This window comes from Falco biarmicus, chromosome 5, assembly GCF_023638135.1.
Source record: "Falco biarmicus isolate bFalBia1 chromosome 5, bFalBia1.pri, whole genome shotgun sequence".
NCBI classification, from domain to species: domain Eukaryota; kingdom Metazoa; phylum Chordata; class Aves; order Falconiformes; family Falconidae; genus Falco; species Falco biarmicus.
In genome coordinates, this window is record NC_079292.1 from 72,434,702 (window position 1) to 72,449,588 (window position 14,887).

The 14,887-nt window shown below is 35.4% G+C and overlaps 1 protein-coding gene across 2 annotated transcripts in view; it reads left to right on the top strand.

The window, feature by feature from the left end:
* Positions 1-14,474, top strand: part of AEBP2 (AE binding protein 2) — a 51,958-nt gene extending 37,484 nt beyond the window's left edge. The window contains exons 6-9 of one of the 2 annotated variants that reach the window (XM_056340630.1): positions 7,025-7,092; positions 10,671-10,784; positions 11,040-11,106; positions 12,391-14,474. In XM_056340630.1, the coding sequence (XP_056196605.1) occupies positions 7,025-7,092; positions 10,671-10,784; positions 11,040-11,094 (237 nt within the window). In that variant the 3' untranslated portion in view covers positions 11,095-11,106; positions 12,391-14,474. The remainder of the gene's footprint in view (positions 1-7,024; positions 7,093-10,670; positions 10,785-11,039; positions 11,107-12,390) is intronic. The other variant, XM_056340631.1, reaches the window with a different exon arrangement.
* Positions 14,475-14,887: the final 413 nt, after the last annotated feature.

Consider the following 14,887-nt stretch of genomic DNA (forward strand, 5'->3'; position numbering starts at 1 on the left):
GCAATTCAGATGGCATTTCCATAGTCATGAGTGACAGTGCTAATTTATCACAGGAATATTTTCGAGGGTAATTGTATAATTGAGTATTTAAAGATGTTGATCTGAAATCTACGTGTATTCCTTTTTTCAGATTAAAAGATAGAATCCTGAATAAATCTATTGTTGTTCCCCTTTTATTCTTTTTGTTTTAATAAACTTGCCACCAAAATATCAGTGAATTGCTAGGGGGCAAGGACCAGGTGGGGAACTGTCCTTTAGTCCTGTTTCCATATCCTATTTTGTTAATTTCATTTGTGTTTGGATAGGATAGACATCTGTATTAATTTAGGAAAGTTAAAAACGGAGGAAAAAAATACTGAATTGAGGTATAGGGGTTGAAAGTTCAAAAAGCTATGTAACCTCAGGTTTCCTGGACTGAATTGGTCGATACGGGCACAGAACAGGTAGAGATTTATCTGAAGAAAAGAATTGTGAGATGGGACAAAATGGGGTGGACACAGAGAAACACACTTTGTAAATTGGCAGACTAGGGCAAGATGGACTGCAGTCCGAGGAAGGAATGCTGACTGCTGTGTCTTTAGTTGTGGCTTAACCTTAACACATGATTCAACCTATTGAACTGTCAAGTCTCTTTCCATAAATAAAAGATAATTTTATATGCATGAAACTTACTTTGTCCTTTTCTCCAAGACTGATGATTGTTTATAAACAATCTGTGGCATGTATTAGAAATTTTTCTCAGATGATTACTCCTGAAATTTGTGTGCCTTGAGCACCAGCTCAGTTGAGCAGTGAAGATTTGCAGGTGATTTAGCTGTTACTGTATTTAAATCTCATTCTAGTTTTCCTGGCCAATGTGGATTTCACAGTACTGTGAGAAAAGCAGATTCTCTTCCAATTCACAGCTTGCTTTTAATCTGAAAGGTTATCCAGACAGACTGCTCGGTTGTGGAAGTTCACCTCTGGCTATTGGAATAATTTATAAGGAGATGGAATTAGTGAGGAATGTGCTCTAAAACTGCTTCGAACTAACTTGGAGGAAGTGGTGAAAATCCTTTTAGCTCATCCATGCATGTGTCACTTGAGATGGTAGGGGGTTGATTAGATCTGAAATTGCTAAGACCTCAGCTGTGGGAAATGTTGTACCAATGGGATAACTGTTCTAAGATTCCAGCCTTATACTGCTACCCTATTTTAGTGTGCTGCTGATGTTGTGTGGGCTTGTGCTGGACATCAGCTATATTGAAGACACTCAGCCTAAAATCTGCTTTAAAAAGAAAAGGTAGAATAGAAGCAGTCTTGTGGATGTACACTGTTAGCTCATGGTCACCTCAGATGCAAACACATTTTGCGTAACTTATAAGCATTAGGACGTTGAGTTTGAATGGTGACTGGCTAAATAGCCTAATAATACAGTTTGTGTGGTCCACCTTCAGGTGAAGAAAAAATGCGTAATTATCAGGGGCATTAATTTAAAAGGTGAAAAACATGAACACAGCCTTGCTGTCTGAAAACTCGCATAAATGATGTAGGGTTTTTTTTTTAATGCAGCATAAGAATAGTGTCAGCACAATGCAGCATTTTACAGGATGGATATTGTAGTGAAAAATCACTAATGCGAAGAATTTCTGAGCAGTCACTATACATAGCTTTCATCTGCTACGGAAAGGCGCTCCTTTTTTTAATGTACATGTATATTTTTTAAACCCATCCTTTTTAATTATAGATATGGAAAGCTGTAGAATGAAGTTGTCAATAAAGCCTTTTTGAAGAAATGTTTTTTGCCATCCAGAGTTTACCTTTTACTTCATTATAATTTTTTTCTGCCCAGTTTGGGTTTTTTTTGTAATTGGAGTCAAATTCTTGGTACTTCGATTCTCTGAATTTTCAGATGGAAAAAGTCAAACTTTTCCATTTAACCCAAAGAATAGTAGACATTACACTGATTAAAAAATCCAGCTTATAGATTACTCTGTCCTTTGTGGCCCCCTCTCCCACCTTCAGCTCTTTGAAATGGCTAGAATTAATTCTCTAATATATTTGAATACTAAACTGTTCTTCACTGGTTTTAGCTTTTAGATACTTCAGTTTACTGATCACATATTAATACTAGTTACATGTGATTTTGAAATCCTAAAACTCTGAAACATGGTGAGTGAATAAAAGTAAGATGATGCATACCAATTTAAAGGGTGACATTTTTTTCTTTTCCAGAAGAGGTCAGCAGAACTCCATTTCTGATTTGAGACAAGTTTGATGCACATTTCCCTCACAGAGAAATTCAAATTGATTTCCACCCCCTAGCCACCCTTATTTATTTTTTTTTTCCCGGGACAGTGCATGAAATGTAAAGAACGTAGTAAGAGATTTTTCAAACAAAGCTTTACTGAGCATACATCTACTGGCTGAATGATATTTTAAAATTAAAAACTTAAGTGGACTTACGTTCCTTGCACAACCATTTTAAGTCTTCAGAGCACCGTTACTGCAGATATGCTAGATTTCCTCCATGTCATTTTTAACTTTTGCAGACTTGACCATAAAACTCTGATTACTAGTGTCAAAATAGCAAATAATATTTTTAAGTTGCTTTTCCGCAAAATTTTTGCAATTTTCGATTTGTCTGCATCATAGCTGTGTTTCTGACTCGAGCCTGCCTAGTATGTGGTCAAATTTTCATTGCACTATTGTGATAAAACTGCATGGTTTTTTTCACCTTTTTATAAAAACTTTTTTAAATTGACCATTTCAAAATACATTGGGAAAAAGCAATAGATGCCATATTTCTTTTGTCTCCTGACAGAAAGCTAAAATACTGCTTTTTAATATTAAATAAAAATTGACTTGTTCCATATATGGAGAGAGGATCTTTCATCCCAGTCAAAAACAAGTGAATTGCTCAGATTTTGAGTATCGATTATTTAGTTGAGACAAGATAAGCCAATGGTACGGGCAAGAAATCTGCAAAATGCACATTGGATGCAAGTGTATCTGTGCAAAAGCATCCTAGCCATAACTTTAATACCTTACTTGTATTATATATGTTTAACTTCTTTGTTATGAAAAATTCTGATTTTATTTTCCACTGCTAAAATTTACTTTCTCTTTCTATTAAACTTCTGCATGTGTGAGAGAGCTGGTTCAAGCCCTGAGTTTAGCACTGACTGCTTGAAGGTGTTACGAGGGCTCTAGAATAAGGTCGGTGGTAGCTGTAGCGGTATAATTCAGGTCTACCTGAATTGCCCTAAATTTTGTACCCCAAATCTCTTTTACACATCAGTATTTCGTTATTTTATTTTTTATAAATATCTCTTCTCAGTGTGGTGATGGTGAGACAAGAGAGTCTTAAATTTTTTACTGCATATTCTTGAAAATGAGGAATTGTTAATGTCATACTTTTTTACCCCACCCCCCCACCCCCACCCCCCTCGGAGAATGCAGGTGATGTTGGGTGGCTCTCACAGAGCTCTATGAGGTTCTGGAATCACCATATCTTGTACTGTAAATTGCTGTAGAAGCAGTGCTATTGATCGTGTGATAGAGGGACAGCAACTTCAGCTTTAACCAGTACTTATATGTAATAAGAGTCTGTGACTTGTGTATTTTGTATGGTTTCCTAGTTTCTGTTCTTCAAGATTTAGATAGGATGAAGAGCAGTTTGTGGTGACTAACTTCTTCCTTGTGATTTGGTTGTAACTAGTTTACTGTGTCCATATTGTAACATTTTAAAATGTCACAAATTTTTGAGTATGTGATATCCTTGATGCTTGCATTACATGAGAGAGCCTATGCATCTCCTTAACACTTGTAGGTTAATTTGAGAATGAACTGGACTGTACAAGAAAATGTATGGTTTTGAATGGGAAGGCTGGTGAGAACTGAGTTTTATTTGCACTGTAAATTGACCTTTGACTTAACTTTATATGGTTCCAGGCTCAGGTGTTCCAGCCTGCAGCAAAGAAATTGAGTTTGCAGAAGCAGCAGCTGGGTTCTGGGCAAAGGCTAAAACTTACAAATTGGAAGGGATTGGAGGAGTGCTTTAGAAATCTTTGTTTAAAAAGGTTTTCATCCCTGCTCCAAATTCAGTAAAAGGATGTATCCTGGTGTGGGTATGGTTTGAAACTTATGAGGAAAAGTCTTAGCAATGTTTTGCATGCCCAAATTTAAGAGCCTTATAGTAAACTTTAATTCAAGAGTCAATTAAACTTTGTCTAATTGGCAAAAATTAATAAAAAAAGGATTTTTTTACTGTCAATTATCTACAGTGTTGCACTACAACATCCTATTGCAGTTCTTGCAGGGATCATTCCTTCAGTTTATCTTGAATTGCCAGACAGCAAAGCAGATTTTTTCATTCTGCCTTCCAATCCCATTTCCAGATGAATTGTGAATATATATTCACATATATAGGAGAGGTCCTAAAACTGGGGCTAACTGATGGGAACTTTCTCCTTTTGGAAGAACTGAACGGTGTGTTACTGTACTTTGTTTATTGCTTCTCTAATCTTAGGCCATTGGATGGCCTTTTCCATACCATATGACAACTTGGTTTAAAACCTTCTAGTGTAAGACTTCAGGTTTTTTGTTGTGTGGTTTTGAGTTTTGGGGTTTTTTTGTTTGTTTGTTTGTTTTAAAAACCTCACTATCACTGCGGTGGGTTGACCTTGACTGAATGCCAGGTGACCACCAAGCTGCTCTATCATTCACCTCCTTAGCTGGACAGGACAGAAAATATAACTAAAGGCTCATGGGTTGAGATTAGGACAGGGAGAGATCACTTGCCAATTACTGCCACAGGCAAAACGGGCTCAACTCAGGGAGCTTAATTTATTGCCAATCAAATCAGAGTAGGGTACTGAGAAATAAAACTAAATATTAAAAAAACTTCCCCCCACCCCTTCCTCCTTTCTGGGCTCAGCTTCACTCTCAATTTCTCTACGTCCTGTCCCTTTGAGCAGTGTAAGGGGACAGGGAATGGGGGTTGCCATCAGTTCATCACACATAGTCTCTTCTGCTCCTTCCTCCTGATAGTTTTCCCCTGCTTCAGTGTGGGGACCCTCTTCACGGGAGAGGGAGACAGTTCTCCGTGAACTTCTCCACTGAACTGTAGAACTGTAGTTCTTCACAAACTGCTCCAGCGTGGGCCCCTTCCATGGGGTGCAGTCCTTCAGGAACAGACTGCTCCAGCGTGGGTCCCCCGTCAGGACCGCCTGCTTCACCATGGTCTTCACGGGCTGCAGGGGAATCTTTGCTCTGGTGCCGGGAGCACCTTCTCCTTTCTTCACTGACCTTGGTGTCTGCAGGGTTGTTGCTTTCACAGATTCTAACTCCTCTTTCCCAGCTACTCTTGTACAGCAAATTTTCCTCCTCCTTAAATATGTTATCCCAGAGGTGCTACCACCATTGCTGATGGGCTTGGCTTTGACCATCTTGGAGCCAGCTGGCACTGGCTCTGTTGGACATAGGGGAGGCTTCTAGCAGCTTCTCAAAACCTTGCTGTGCAAACCCAGTTCTCATCTACAAGCATATTGATACGATACCTTCAGGTATCTCAAACATATCTGTATTAATAATCTGGCGATTTAATCCATGGATGCATCTCTCTGCATCATTTTTGCTTAGAGGATCATTGCGTAGTTGTAAAAATAAAACTTTAAACAAGTTTGTGAATTCTTTGAAATGTCATGACTAAGTATACTTTACCGTGATACTCAGTTGTGGGAAGTTGCTTTGGCTGATGCAGATTATGGACTTCAGTATTTAAGTTCTGAATGCTACATTTTAATTAGTCTTTTTCATAAAGAATGCTTGCCACCATTTGGTATTTCTGTGCTTCAGAGGTTCTCTAGTAAACTTTTTGGAGTTTACAGTATCTGCAGTGGCTGTGTATAGAATCTTTCAAAGATTTAATTACCATTTTATGCTCATATGCACAGAAGGTGGGGGAGTTGGTGTTTGAAGCAAATAGGAAAATTTGTATGAAGTATTCTAACATGTAGTAAAGAGGTTGAGGGTAAATCAGTAGAAGAGGAAGCAAACAGCTTTTCCCTGTTTTTCCAGGTACTGTAAATCTTTATGATACCTTTTGAATGCCAGTGTTAAAGAATATATTTGTGCCAGAATGAACAGATTTCTTTTTTTATACTTCCTCTGTGTGTATTTCTAACTTTATCTTTGTTAAAGGCAGGAGTCTTTATGTGTAGGACCCTGAAGTTAGACTTCATTCTCTGTGAGAGTGTCTTATGTGCTGGTCTACTGTGAGCTAGTATGAGAAACTATAAGGGACTTCTCACTTTTTGTCTGGGACCTTAGCAGTGGAGCACCTGTGTTCTGTTTAAACTCTTACCTATTGCTGACATGTCTTTGACACGTCATTTGATTTGTCATTCATACAACGATGTATCAAGTATGCTCACTAGTAGTGTTAAGGGTCACTGGTATGTACGCATTAAACAATCTCTGTAAACCTGTGAGTTCTTCCAAGCAGCCTTTGCTGTTGTGTCATTCAGTGTGTTGTTTAGGTATTGAAGAGGAATGAGTAAAGGTTGCCTAGGAAGTTATATGTATGATGTGTCAAGATGTCAAAATATTTGTCAGAGAATTTATTCTTATGCCATGTTATAATTAAACTATAAGCTGCATCAGTTCTTGCATCTTCTGTAGATATGTTGTGGAACAACATGAGCATATCTGTAGAGGAGAGTATGTTCTTCAAAGCTTTTGAAGTAGCTGCTTAAAAATTTGTATTATTTAAAAGGAAAGCTGACTACTTACAGGATGTATTTTTTTTTTTTTTTTCCCAGGGACCACTCAGTAGAAAAATATTACAGGAAAATGTTAAGCCTTGCCAAGAATGGCTTGAGTAGTGATACGTACATTCTACTATATCTAGAGTTAATACACCATTTCAGAGAGTAAAAAAGTTTGCTTTTTATGAATGTTCAGTTGAACATGAAGAACAACAATATTTGAGCAAAAGATCTGCAGAGTTGGTTTTAATTATGATTTATGTAATTATTATCAGGTAATAGCTAAAAGAAAAGAAGATTCTGGAAAAATAAAACTCTTGCTTCATTGGACGCCAGAGGACATGTGAGTATGTTGCTAGTGATACAGGATTTAAATGGGGAAGGATTTACAGTGGGGTAAACGAGCTGTCACTAAATTATGTTATGCCTTTGAATATTTAAATTAAAGTTCATATTTTTAAAAATGCATTTTAAAGAGTAATGTAGAATTTTAAAAAACAATAAGCAGTGCTTTTTTTTTTTTTTTACTTTAGCTTTCAAGTCTTTAGACTCTGATACCAGTTCAGGTAAATCTGAAGATGTATTTTTAATGCATTTTCTCAGAATGGGTATTAATAACAAGGTTCTCTGTTATTGATGTTCAGGTTGGTTTTGCCAGCTGTATATATACAGAAATTTGTCACTAAGACAGCTTTGTTTTACCCACTGTTTCATCATGATCCTGAAATACTTTCAGGTACTGAAAAATGTACCGTCATCAGTGTAACAGTAGAACTACAAGAATCTTTGCTTAGGTGCCACAATTTTAACAGTGTAACAGCTACAGCTGGTCCCTTTAAGGTACCCATCCCATGTTGCTGCTTCTTTGGGCTCTCCCACTGAAGCTTAGAATACACTTTCAGCATGTTTGGCTGCTTTTTTTTCTCCTGGTTTTTCGAAGTTCTGCCTTGTTCCTTCTGTGCAATGCAGGATGAAGGCACTGCCCTCAGGTAGGCTTGGGACTTATGGAGTAGTAAGTGTACTTCAGAAATCATTTTTCTACTACTTTGAAATAGCTAAGATACCATCTCTTTCTTCTGAAGCTTTTAGAACAAGGAGATCGTTCAGATTCAGTGCTGTTTTTAAGTGGCTGTGTGGGACAGTGATGAAAAGCCTTAACATAACAGAAATTTACCTTGGCTTTGGTCAAGTGGTTTAAATTACTTAGTTTTGTAGTGTCCCAAATTATTCATTTACAGTAATGTGAACTTGGCAGTGTGAATCTATTATAACTTTTATTTGCAGAGGGCTAAGGCTGCTGTTTATCTTTGGCATTTTGATGCAATTTTAAAGTGTCTGTAACTTTTGCTGTTCACTGCAGCACTTGTAGACTGCAAGTTTCAATTCAACTTGCAAGAAGATAACTGAAATATTCTAGTAAAATGTGTAGGGTTTTGGGATTTTTTTAGGACAGCTGGTAATACTTCATGTAACAGCATTCTGAAGTTACTAAAATATTATAGGTAAAGATAGTTAATTGCATTTTAAGATAAAAAACACTAAAAACATAAAACACTGGGAACATACAGAGTACTTTTTGTCCTTTATACAGAGTTGAATGAGTTTTTTTGATCATGCAGATGAATACAATATTAGAATCTCTGCATCAGAGAAGACAAGTTATTCAGTAATGTTAAGACATCCCTGACAGAATGTGATTTGGTCAGTCAGGTCAAAGGAATAATGTATTTTATATTGATGTATTTCTTGCATCTTGATTGGGTTAGGTAGAGGGTATATTTCCTGCACTGAGTTACATAGTTTTGAATTATTGAGTATTCAGTAGATTCAATTCCATCAGTTATTGCAGTTAAGAACAGCAAATGCAAGGTATCATGTCATCAGTCTTATGCAGTGAACGTACTCGCGCTTCAGAAGAGTTGAATGCAGTCATGGTGATTACTTTCTGTTCTGCTGAGCTGTTCATCAGTCTTTCAGATGGACCTAGTCATAATTTTAACTTTTTCTGTGCTGAGTCATTTTGTGAAACTGTTTAACTGCTCAGGTTATCTGTACATTAAGTAATTTTTCAGGAAAAGTGAATACCAGTCTTTAAGCCATTTCCTCTACAAGAGGGAAATAACTTTTAAATTAGAGCAGGAATTTATTCTTTGTGCCAGTACTACTTAGCTTAATTAGTTGTCTTTATGTATATTTCAAATAGTCTTTGCATGTGAAAAGTTTTCTTATTTGCTGTTTGTGGTGTTCTGCATCTTCAGCATATAGCTTCTACTAAAAATGTCTTTCAAATGTTATTTGTCAAAAACCTGATTTTGACTTTAAAAAAAAAAAAGTCTTATTGTTTTTCACCTGTCATGATCCGTATTAAACCTTAGCATATTGCCTCCTGAGTGTTTTGGTGTCGTCCCCTCCATTTTTTTTCTTTTTTCTTCCATCTTCATCTGAAAAGGGAAAGGTATTATTGGAGTAACTCCTTTTCCTACCAGGATAAAAGTTTTCAGTTTCATTTCAATTTTTGGATGGATTACCCAAAAATTTGATTTTGAATTGCAGCTAACTTTTATTGCTGAAAAATCGAGATTCAGTTTAATAATTTGCAAAAATCTCTAAAATTGCATATAGTGTTATATAGTGTTGGTCAAGGAAGGAACTGTTTCATTTAAATAGTCTTAAATGTTGGGTTGCTCGATTTGAATTTTGTTTCAGAATGTTAGAATTCTCAGCTACAAACTTAAACTTTTTTCCCTAACCTGAAATTACTTTTTGACTCTTGTGTCATGTACACAAAAAAAACCCCAACCACCAACAAAAAACCCCAAACAAAAACAAAACAAGCACCATTCCCACCACTCCCCCACCCCCCCAGCCTCCAAACAAACAAAACCCACACACGCAAAAAAACCCAACAAAAATCTCCCAGATTTTATGTGGGATTTCAGGAGGTTGTTGGGTTTTGGGTTGGTTTTTTATGCTTTTTTTTGGGTGGGTGTGGGTTTTTTTCTATGTTTTCCAGTAGTGGAAGCAAAATGGATCACTTGTGTTTTCTGCATGGCCTTGGTCATTGCTGACTTTTAAGAAGGAGACAGGGAAGTAAGATACTGATAACCTATGCAAGCCCAGTACCTCTCTTAACAATGTGTCACCTGAAAACCTCAGCAAGGCCTTAAAAACACAATGTACTTTCAGTAAAAGAAGCAATAATGCAATAAAGCCACTCTGAAGTAGGCATGTTTGGTTTCAAAGAATTAAAGTACAGAACATAGCTCAATTGTGTGTTATCTGCCTCTCTCTTCCCCAAGTTTCACTGCAAGTGACACTGAAAGAACAATTATTTTTATTGTGTGAAGACCAAGTTTTATTCCATCTCACAATGGGAACTGTTACATAGCCAGAATATTTTGTGGTGATTGCCTGGATTTCCTCAGAATATAATCAAACTATTAACTTTGGCAGAGTTGGAGCATATTGACATTGAAAGCTTTGAACTTGGAGCAAGCAAATTAGTGTAACTTGAAGCTCAGCGCCTGCAGTATATCCTGGCCTTTACTTTTTGACAACATCCAAGTATTTATGCCCAGTAAAATAAAGTGTTTTCAAAGAACTGGGTTTTTTCCTGCTATTCATTTTCACATTAAATTGGAGAGTGTAGTGCCATTATCATTGTATGTTTGGTTTAGTATCCTTCTGGAATAATCTAAGTTCTGTTTAGTATCTTTTTCACACTGAGAACTTGGAAAAACTTTGAAGTTCATTGTGTAAAGACTGGCTGTCTTTTCCTCAGGCCAGTGCAAATGCTTTTTAACCAGTGAAATGTGAAGATTACTTTAAAAAAATCATATGTACTAGTTTACCGCATAATTTTATGGTAAGAAAAACAGTTGATCTTTTTTGAATATTTTTATTTTATTTATTTATTCATAGTCTGCCTGATGTGTGGGTAAATGAAAGTGAGCGACATCAGTTAAAAACTAAAGTAGTTCATTTATCAAAACTACCAAAAGATACTGCCTTGCTTCTGGACCCGAACATATACAGGTAACGTCCTAATTTTGAATCTCTTAAATATAGTCTTAAGCCTCACTTAACTTTTTGACGTTGGAATATCAGGATTGCTAATACATTATACACTAGACCAGGGAGCCTCAATCCTGTCAGCGTCCAGGAGTTAAGTTCTGAGGTCTTAAGTTGTTTCAGAATTACTTTACTACTTGAACTGAACTCTAGTTACTGAGAAACGGGGAATGTGTGTATTTACCAAGTGTATTTTACTTTTTTGTGCTTGGTGTACAGAAATTCTAGTAAAGGAGGTACATACAGTGGAATCCTGAAAGATCACTTCTGTTAAGATCACATACTGGTTTGTATACCAATTTTTTTAAAGTCCAAATTTATCTTTACATATTTTATATTCAACTGTAATACATGCAGTATTACCTTGAAATCTGTACTTGTATCCAAGTACTGTTATTTTTTAATACAAGATTCTATAGAGGGGGACAGAAGGGGACAGTACGTCACTTGTCTTTAAGCTGCATTCACATTTGTGTTTTTAGGACTTCAGATTGGCTTCTAATACATGTTGTTTCTAATAATTCCCTGATTTCCCCACCCACCCACCTTTATTAGTGTGCTCACATAATTGTCAGTACCCACAGTTCTGTGTGTGTACAGTTCTTAAAGGTAATCTGAAATGCTTAATTCACTCTAAAGTTTTTGAACATCCAGAGATACATATTTATGGGTTTCTATTAAAAATTCATGAAAATGGGTCAGAAAAAAAGAGTTTTTTTCTGCCGTAACAGAAGTTCGATGTTCCTGTGTTTCTTCTTTAATATCCAGTGACCTAGGATGGTCTAAAGGAGTAACTAGAACACTAATCTGAGGTCTCAGTATATGATAAGCCTTTCAGTTCACCTTTAATATTCAGCGTATTTCACTAATCAAATTAATGAAACCTTGGTTTACAATATGAAAATAAATCATCATACTGTATCTGCTATCTTTGCAAATACAAGTGTTTAAAATACTTTAGTATATGAACAATTGATGTTAATCATAAATCATAAAAATGGTATGAGGAAATTGGATTGTGTCTTTTAAAACTGCTTAACACAGTGACTGTTTTATAATCTGATTTAGGTGTTAATTTTTGTATTGTTTACTTTTGCAGAACTTGATAGATTAGTTTGATTTGAAAAGGAAAAAAAAATAACCTTTCAAAATAAAAATGTAATCTTTGGGATTAAGTCTTTGGAGAAAAATGAGCAACCCTTTCTCTCTCTCCCAAATAAAATTAAAGTCCTATCACATGATACTGCACTAGACTTTTAACAGTACAGAGCAGTGTATAATTAAGAAGAGCTTTGGGATGAACTGTGGGAGGTCAAAGAAAGTTGAAGATTAAAATTTTGCAAGGGGAAAAAGTGGTTAAAGAAATTCAGTGACAGCTATTAATGTCACGCTAAAATGATGACTCCAACGGCAAATTTGAATTATCTGAAGTGTATGCTAATATGGGATCATCTAAAATGGCTTTCAGTTTTAATAAAATTAAACTAGATTCTATACAGTCATGATTTCATAGTGTATTCTGGCTGGCTTTCAGGGTCTTTATGTAAAACTGTACTATCTTCTTTTACAGAACAATGCCCCAGAAGAGGTTGAAGAGGTAAAAACCAAGCAAGTGGGGACACCTGCAGTCTTAGTCACTGACAATGGATTTAGAAATAAAGTTGCACATTAGTCAAATCCCATCCTTTTTTTTTTTCTTTTTCTTAGATAAATATTTATGCTTAGTGTAAACATTCTGTGAATGAAGTTGATGCTTCCGTGGAATATATTAATATATTACTGTATATCCACATTTTCATGGAATGGTACAGTGGGAGACTGAGCAAACACTCTTCTGGCAACTTAGTGGAACAACTGAAAGGCTTTGCATGCTTGCTTCTTTAAGCTGCTTTTTTCTTTAGTGAATACAGTAGTTTATATTTGATGAAAAGAAAAAGTAACCATCACCATTTACTCACAATTCCCAGGAGAACTGTCAACAAGCTATTAGGCTTCTTGTCAATGTTAACTAAATATAACACACGCCAGACAATAAACAGCTACCGAGGGATTATCCTGTTGCCCTTTGAGTATGGTGGATAGTAATCATTTGTCATTTGTAATCTCGTGTCCTTTTGCAGATCCCTAAAATATGTTGGATTATAATATTTAAATGAATGTTGATGGAATGCTTGTCTTTTCCAATCAACTATGAATACATATAGTACGGTTTAAAGATGTTAAGAGTGTTGCAGTATGTCTGACCCCCTTTTCAGGAGTAGTATAGTATGTTAAGATCTGCTTTTATGTGATCCGTATCAATGGACGGGTTTTGAAAAACCTCTACTTAAGCAGTTAGTGTTATTGGTGTTTTGTTTTACTTTTTTGGCCCTTTAGGATCCCCGTTCACTTGTAAAGTATACTTTTTTTATTTGGCCTAATGTTTTCTAGATGTAAAGAAAATGGTATTTTTGAAAAAAAATAATCTAGAAATTCAATCCTTTATGCACCAAAGTTGGCTTTGAAAAGGAAAGTAAAATCATTTTCTTGCTTAATAAGCAAGAAGCCATGGATTTTTTTTAACTGACAAATAGAGATGCGTCTAACCTGTTTAGTCTTTGTATGGAGACAAAAATGTTGCATATAGATAATAGGACATTGCTTGTAAATATTTCAGCAGATTTGTAATATATTTTTATATTATGAAATGTACTGTAGATGTTTTTCTAGAGGCATGAAAGTTAAAATGTATATATTATGGTAGAAATAATATTGAAGGATATTGTAATTCACTAGTGCTGCCAGAAGAATTGTTTTAAAAAAGCACCTTCCTTAACAATAAAAAAACCCTTCTTTTACATACCTAAGGGACTATATACTACTGTTAATATCTGTTGTAAGAACAAAAATACATTGAACATCCTTCCCAGAAATCTTAGAGGGATGAATAGTACCCATAGTTAATTCATGGCGCTCCTTTCTAATAGTAAACACAAAATTAGTTTTTTCCTTACTATTGGAAGGAACTAATATGTAAAATTTGTATGGATATATGCAGTCAAACTGCAGAGTTAGTCTTCCTTGTTGGGGAGGAATTTACTACAGTGAAACTAATAACCAGCAGTTTTTACACTAAATTTTTATTAAATAGAATAAAACTTAAAGTAACCCTTTGGTTGCAGAAGTGAGCATATCCTAATATAATACAAATGCATTCTGCATTGGTACTGACACGAGAGCCTTGCTTAGCTCCAGTGGGTTAAAAATGTTACTTATATACACACAAAAAAAAAATCTTATCAAACGAAATAAAGTGCAGATTAAAAGCACCACTAATATAAGATGTTCTGGAATGGTTGTTTAATAAGGGTATTATTCATAAAATCTGTAGTGATGTGACTTTATTTTTGAAAAAATGCAGTGTTTTGGTTTTATTTTTTTTGCTTGAGCACTTCACCTACTGCTTTTTCTGTACCTATAAAGTAATCCGTAATCTTTGTTTCTTTTTTGAATTTGTTATAAAATTGCCAAATAGAAGTGTTTCAGATATAGTTTGTATTTGTATTTTTTTAATTTTATTGCTTCATGAGTTTCTTGTAAGTCATTTATAATTGACAGATGATTGTAGACCTTGCCTGAGTATTTTTTCTAATAAAACAAAGCAAACAAACCTCATTAGCTTCAAAAGTGTAAGATTTCAATGAAGTTTTCAAAGATAAATATAAAAATGTCACTATCGCATTATTTACTCTGTACATAGTAACAGGCATATCTTTAAAAAAAAGGGAATTAATGGATTCAAGTCATGTATTGTTCATGTAAACAAAGGCTCTTTCTTGGGTTTGAGAAAAGTATTATCTGATGTTCTCATGGTACAGCTTCTACCTTGGAAGGAAAAATCAGTTTAAATTCAAAACATCTGTGAACAAATGGATATGTTGGAGTTAATTGAAGGTTCCATAGTAGTCAACAGGTAAGTGGACTGCTGGCTGCTTTTACCTTGAAGTTATCAAACTGAATTGCTAAAACTATTTATGCTTGAAAGTTGTTTGTGTTCTATGAATTATGTTATTACTTGGTGGTGTTTT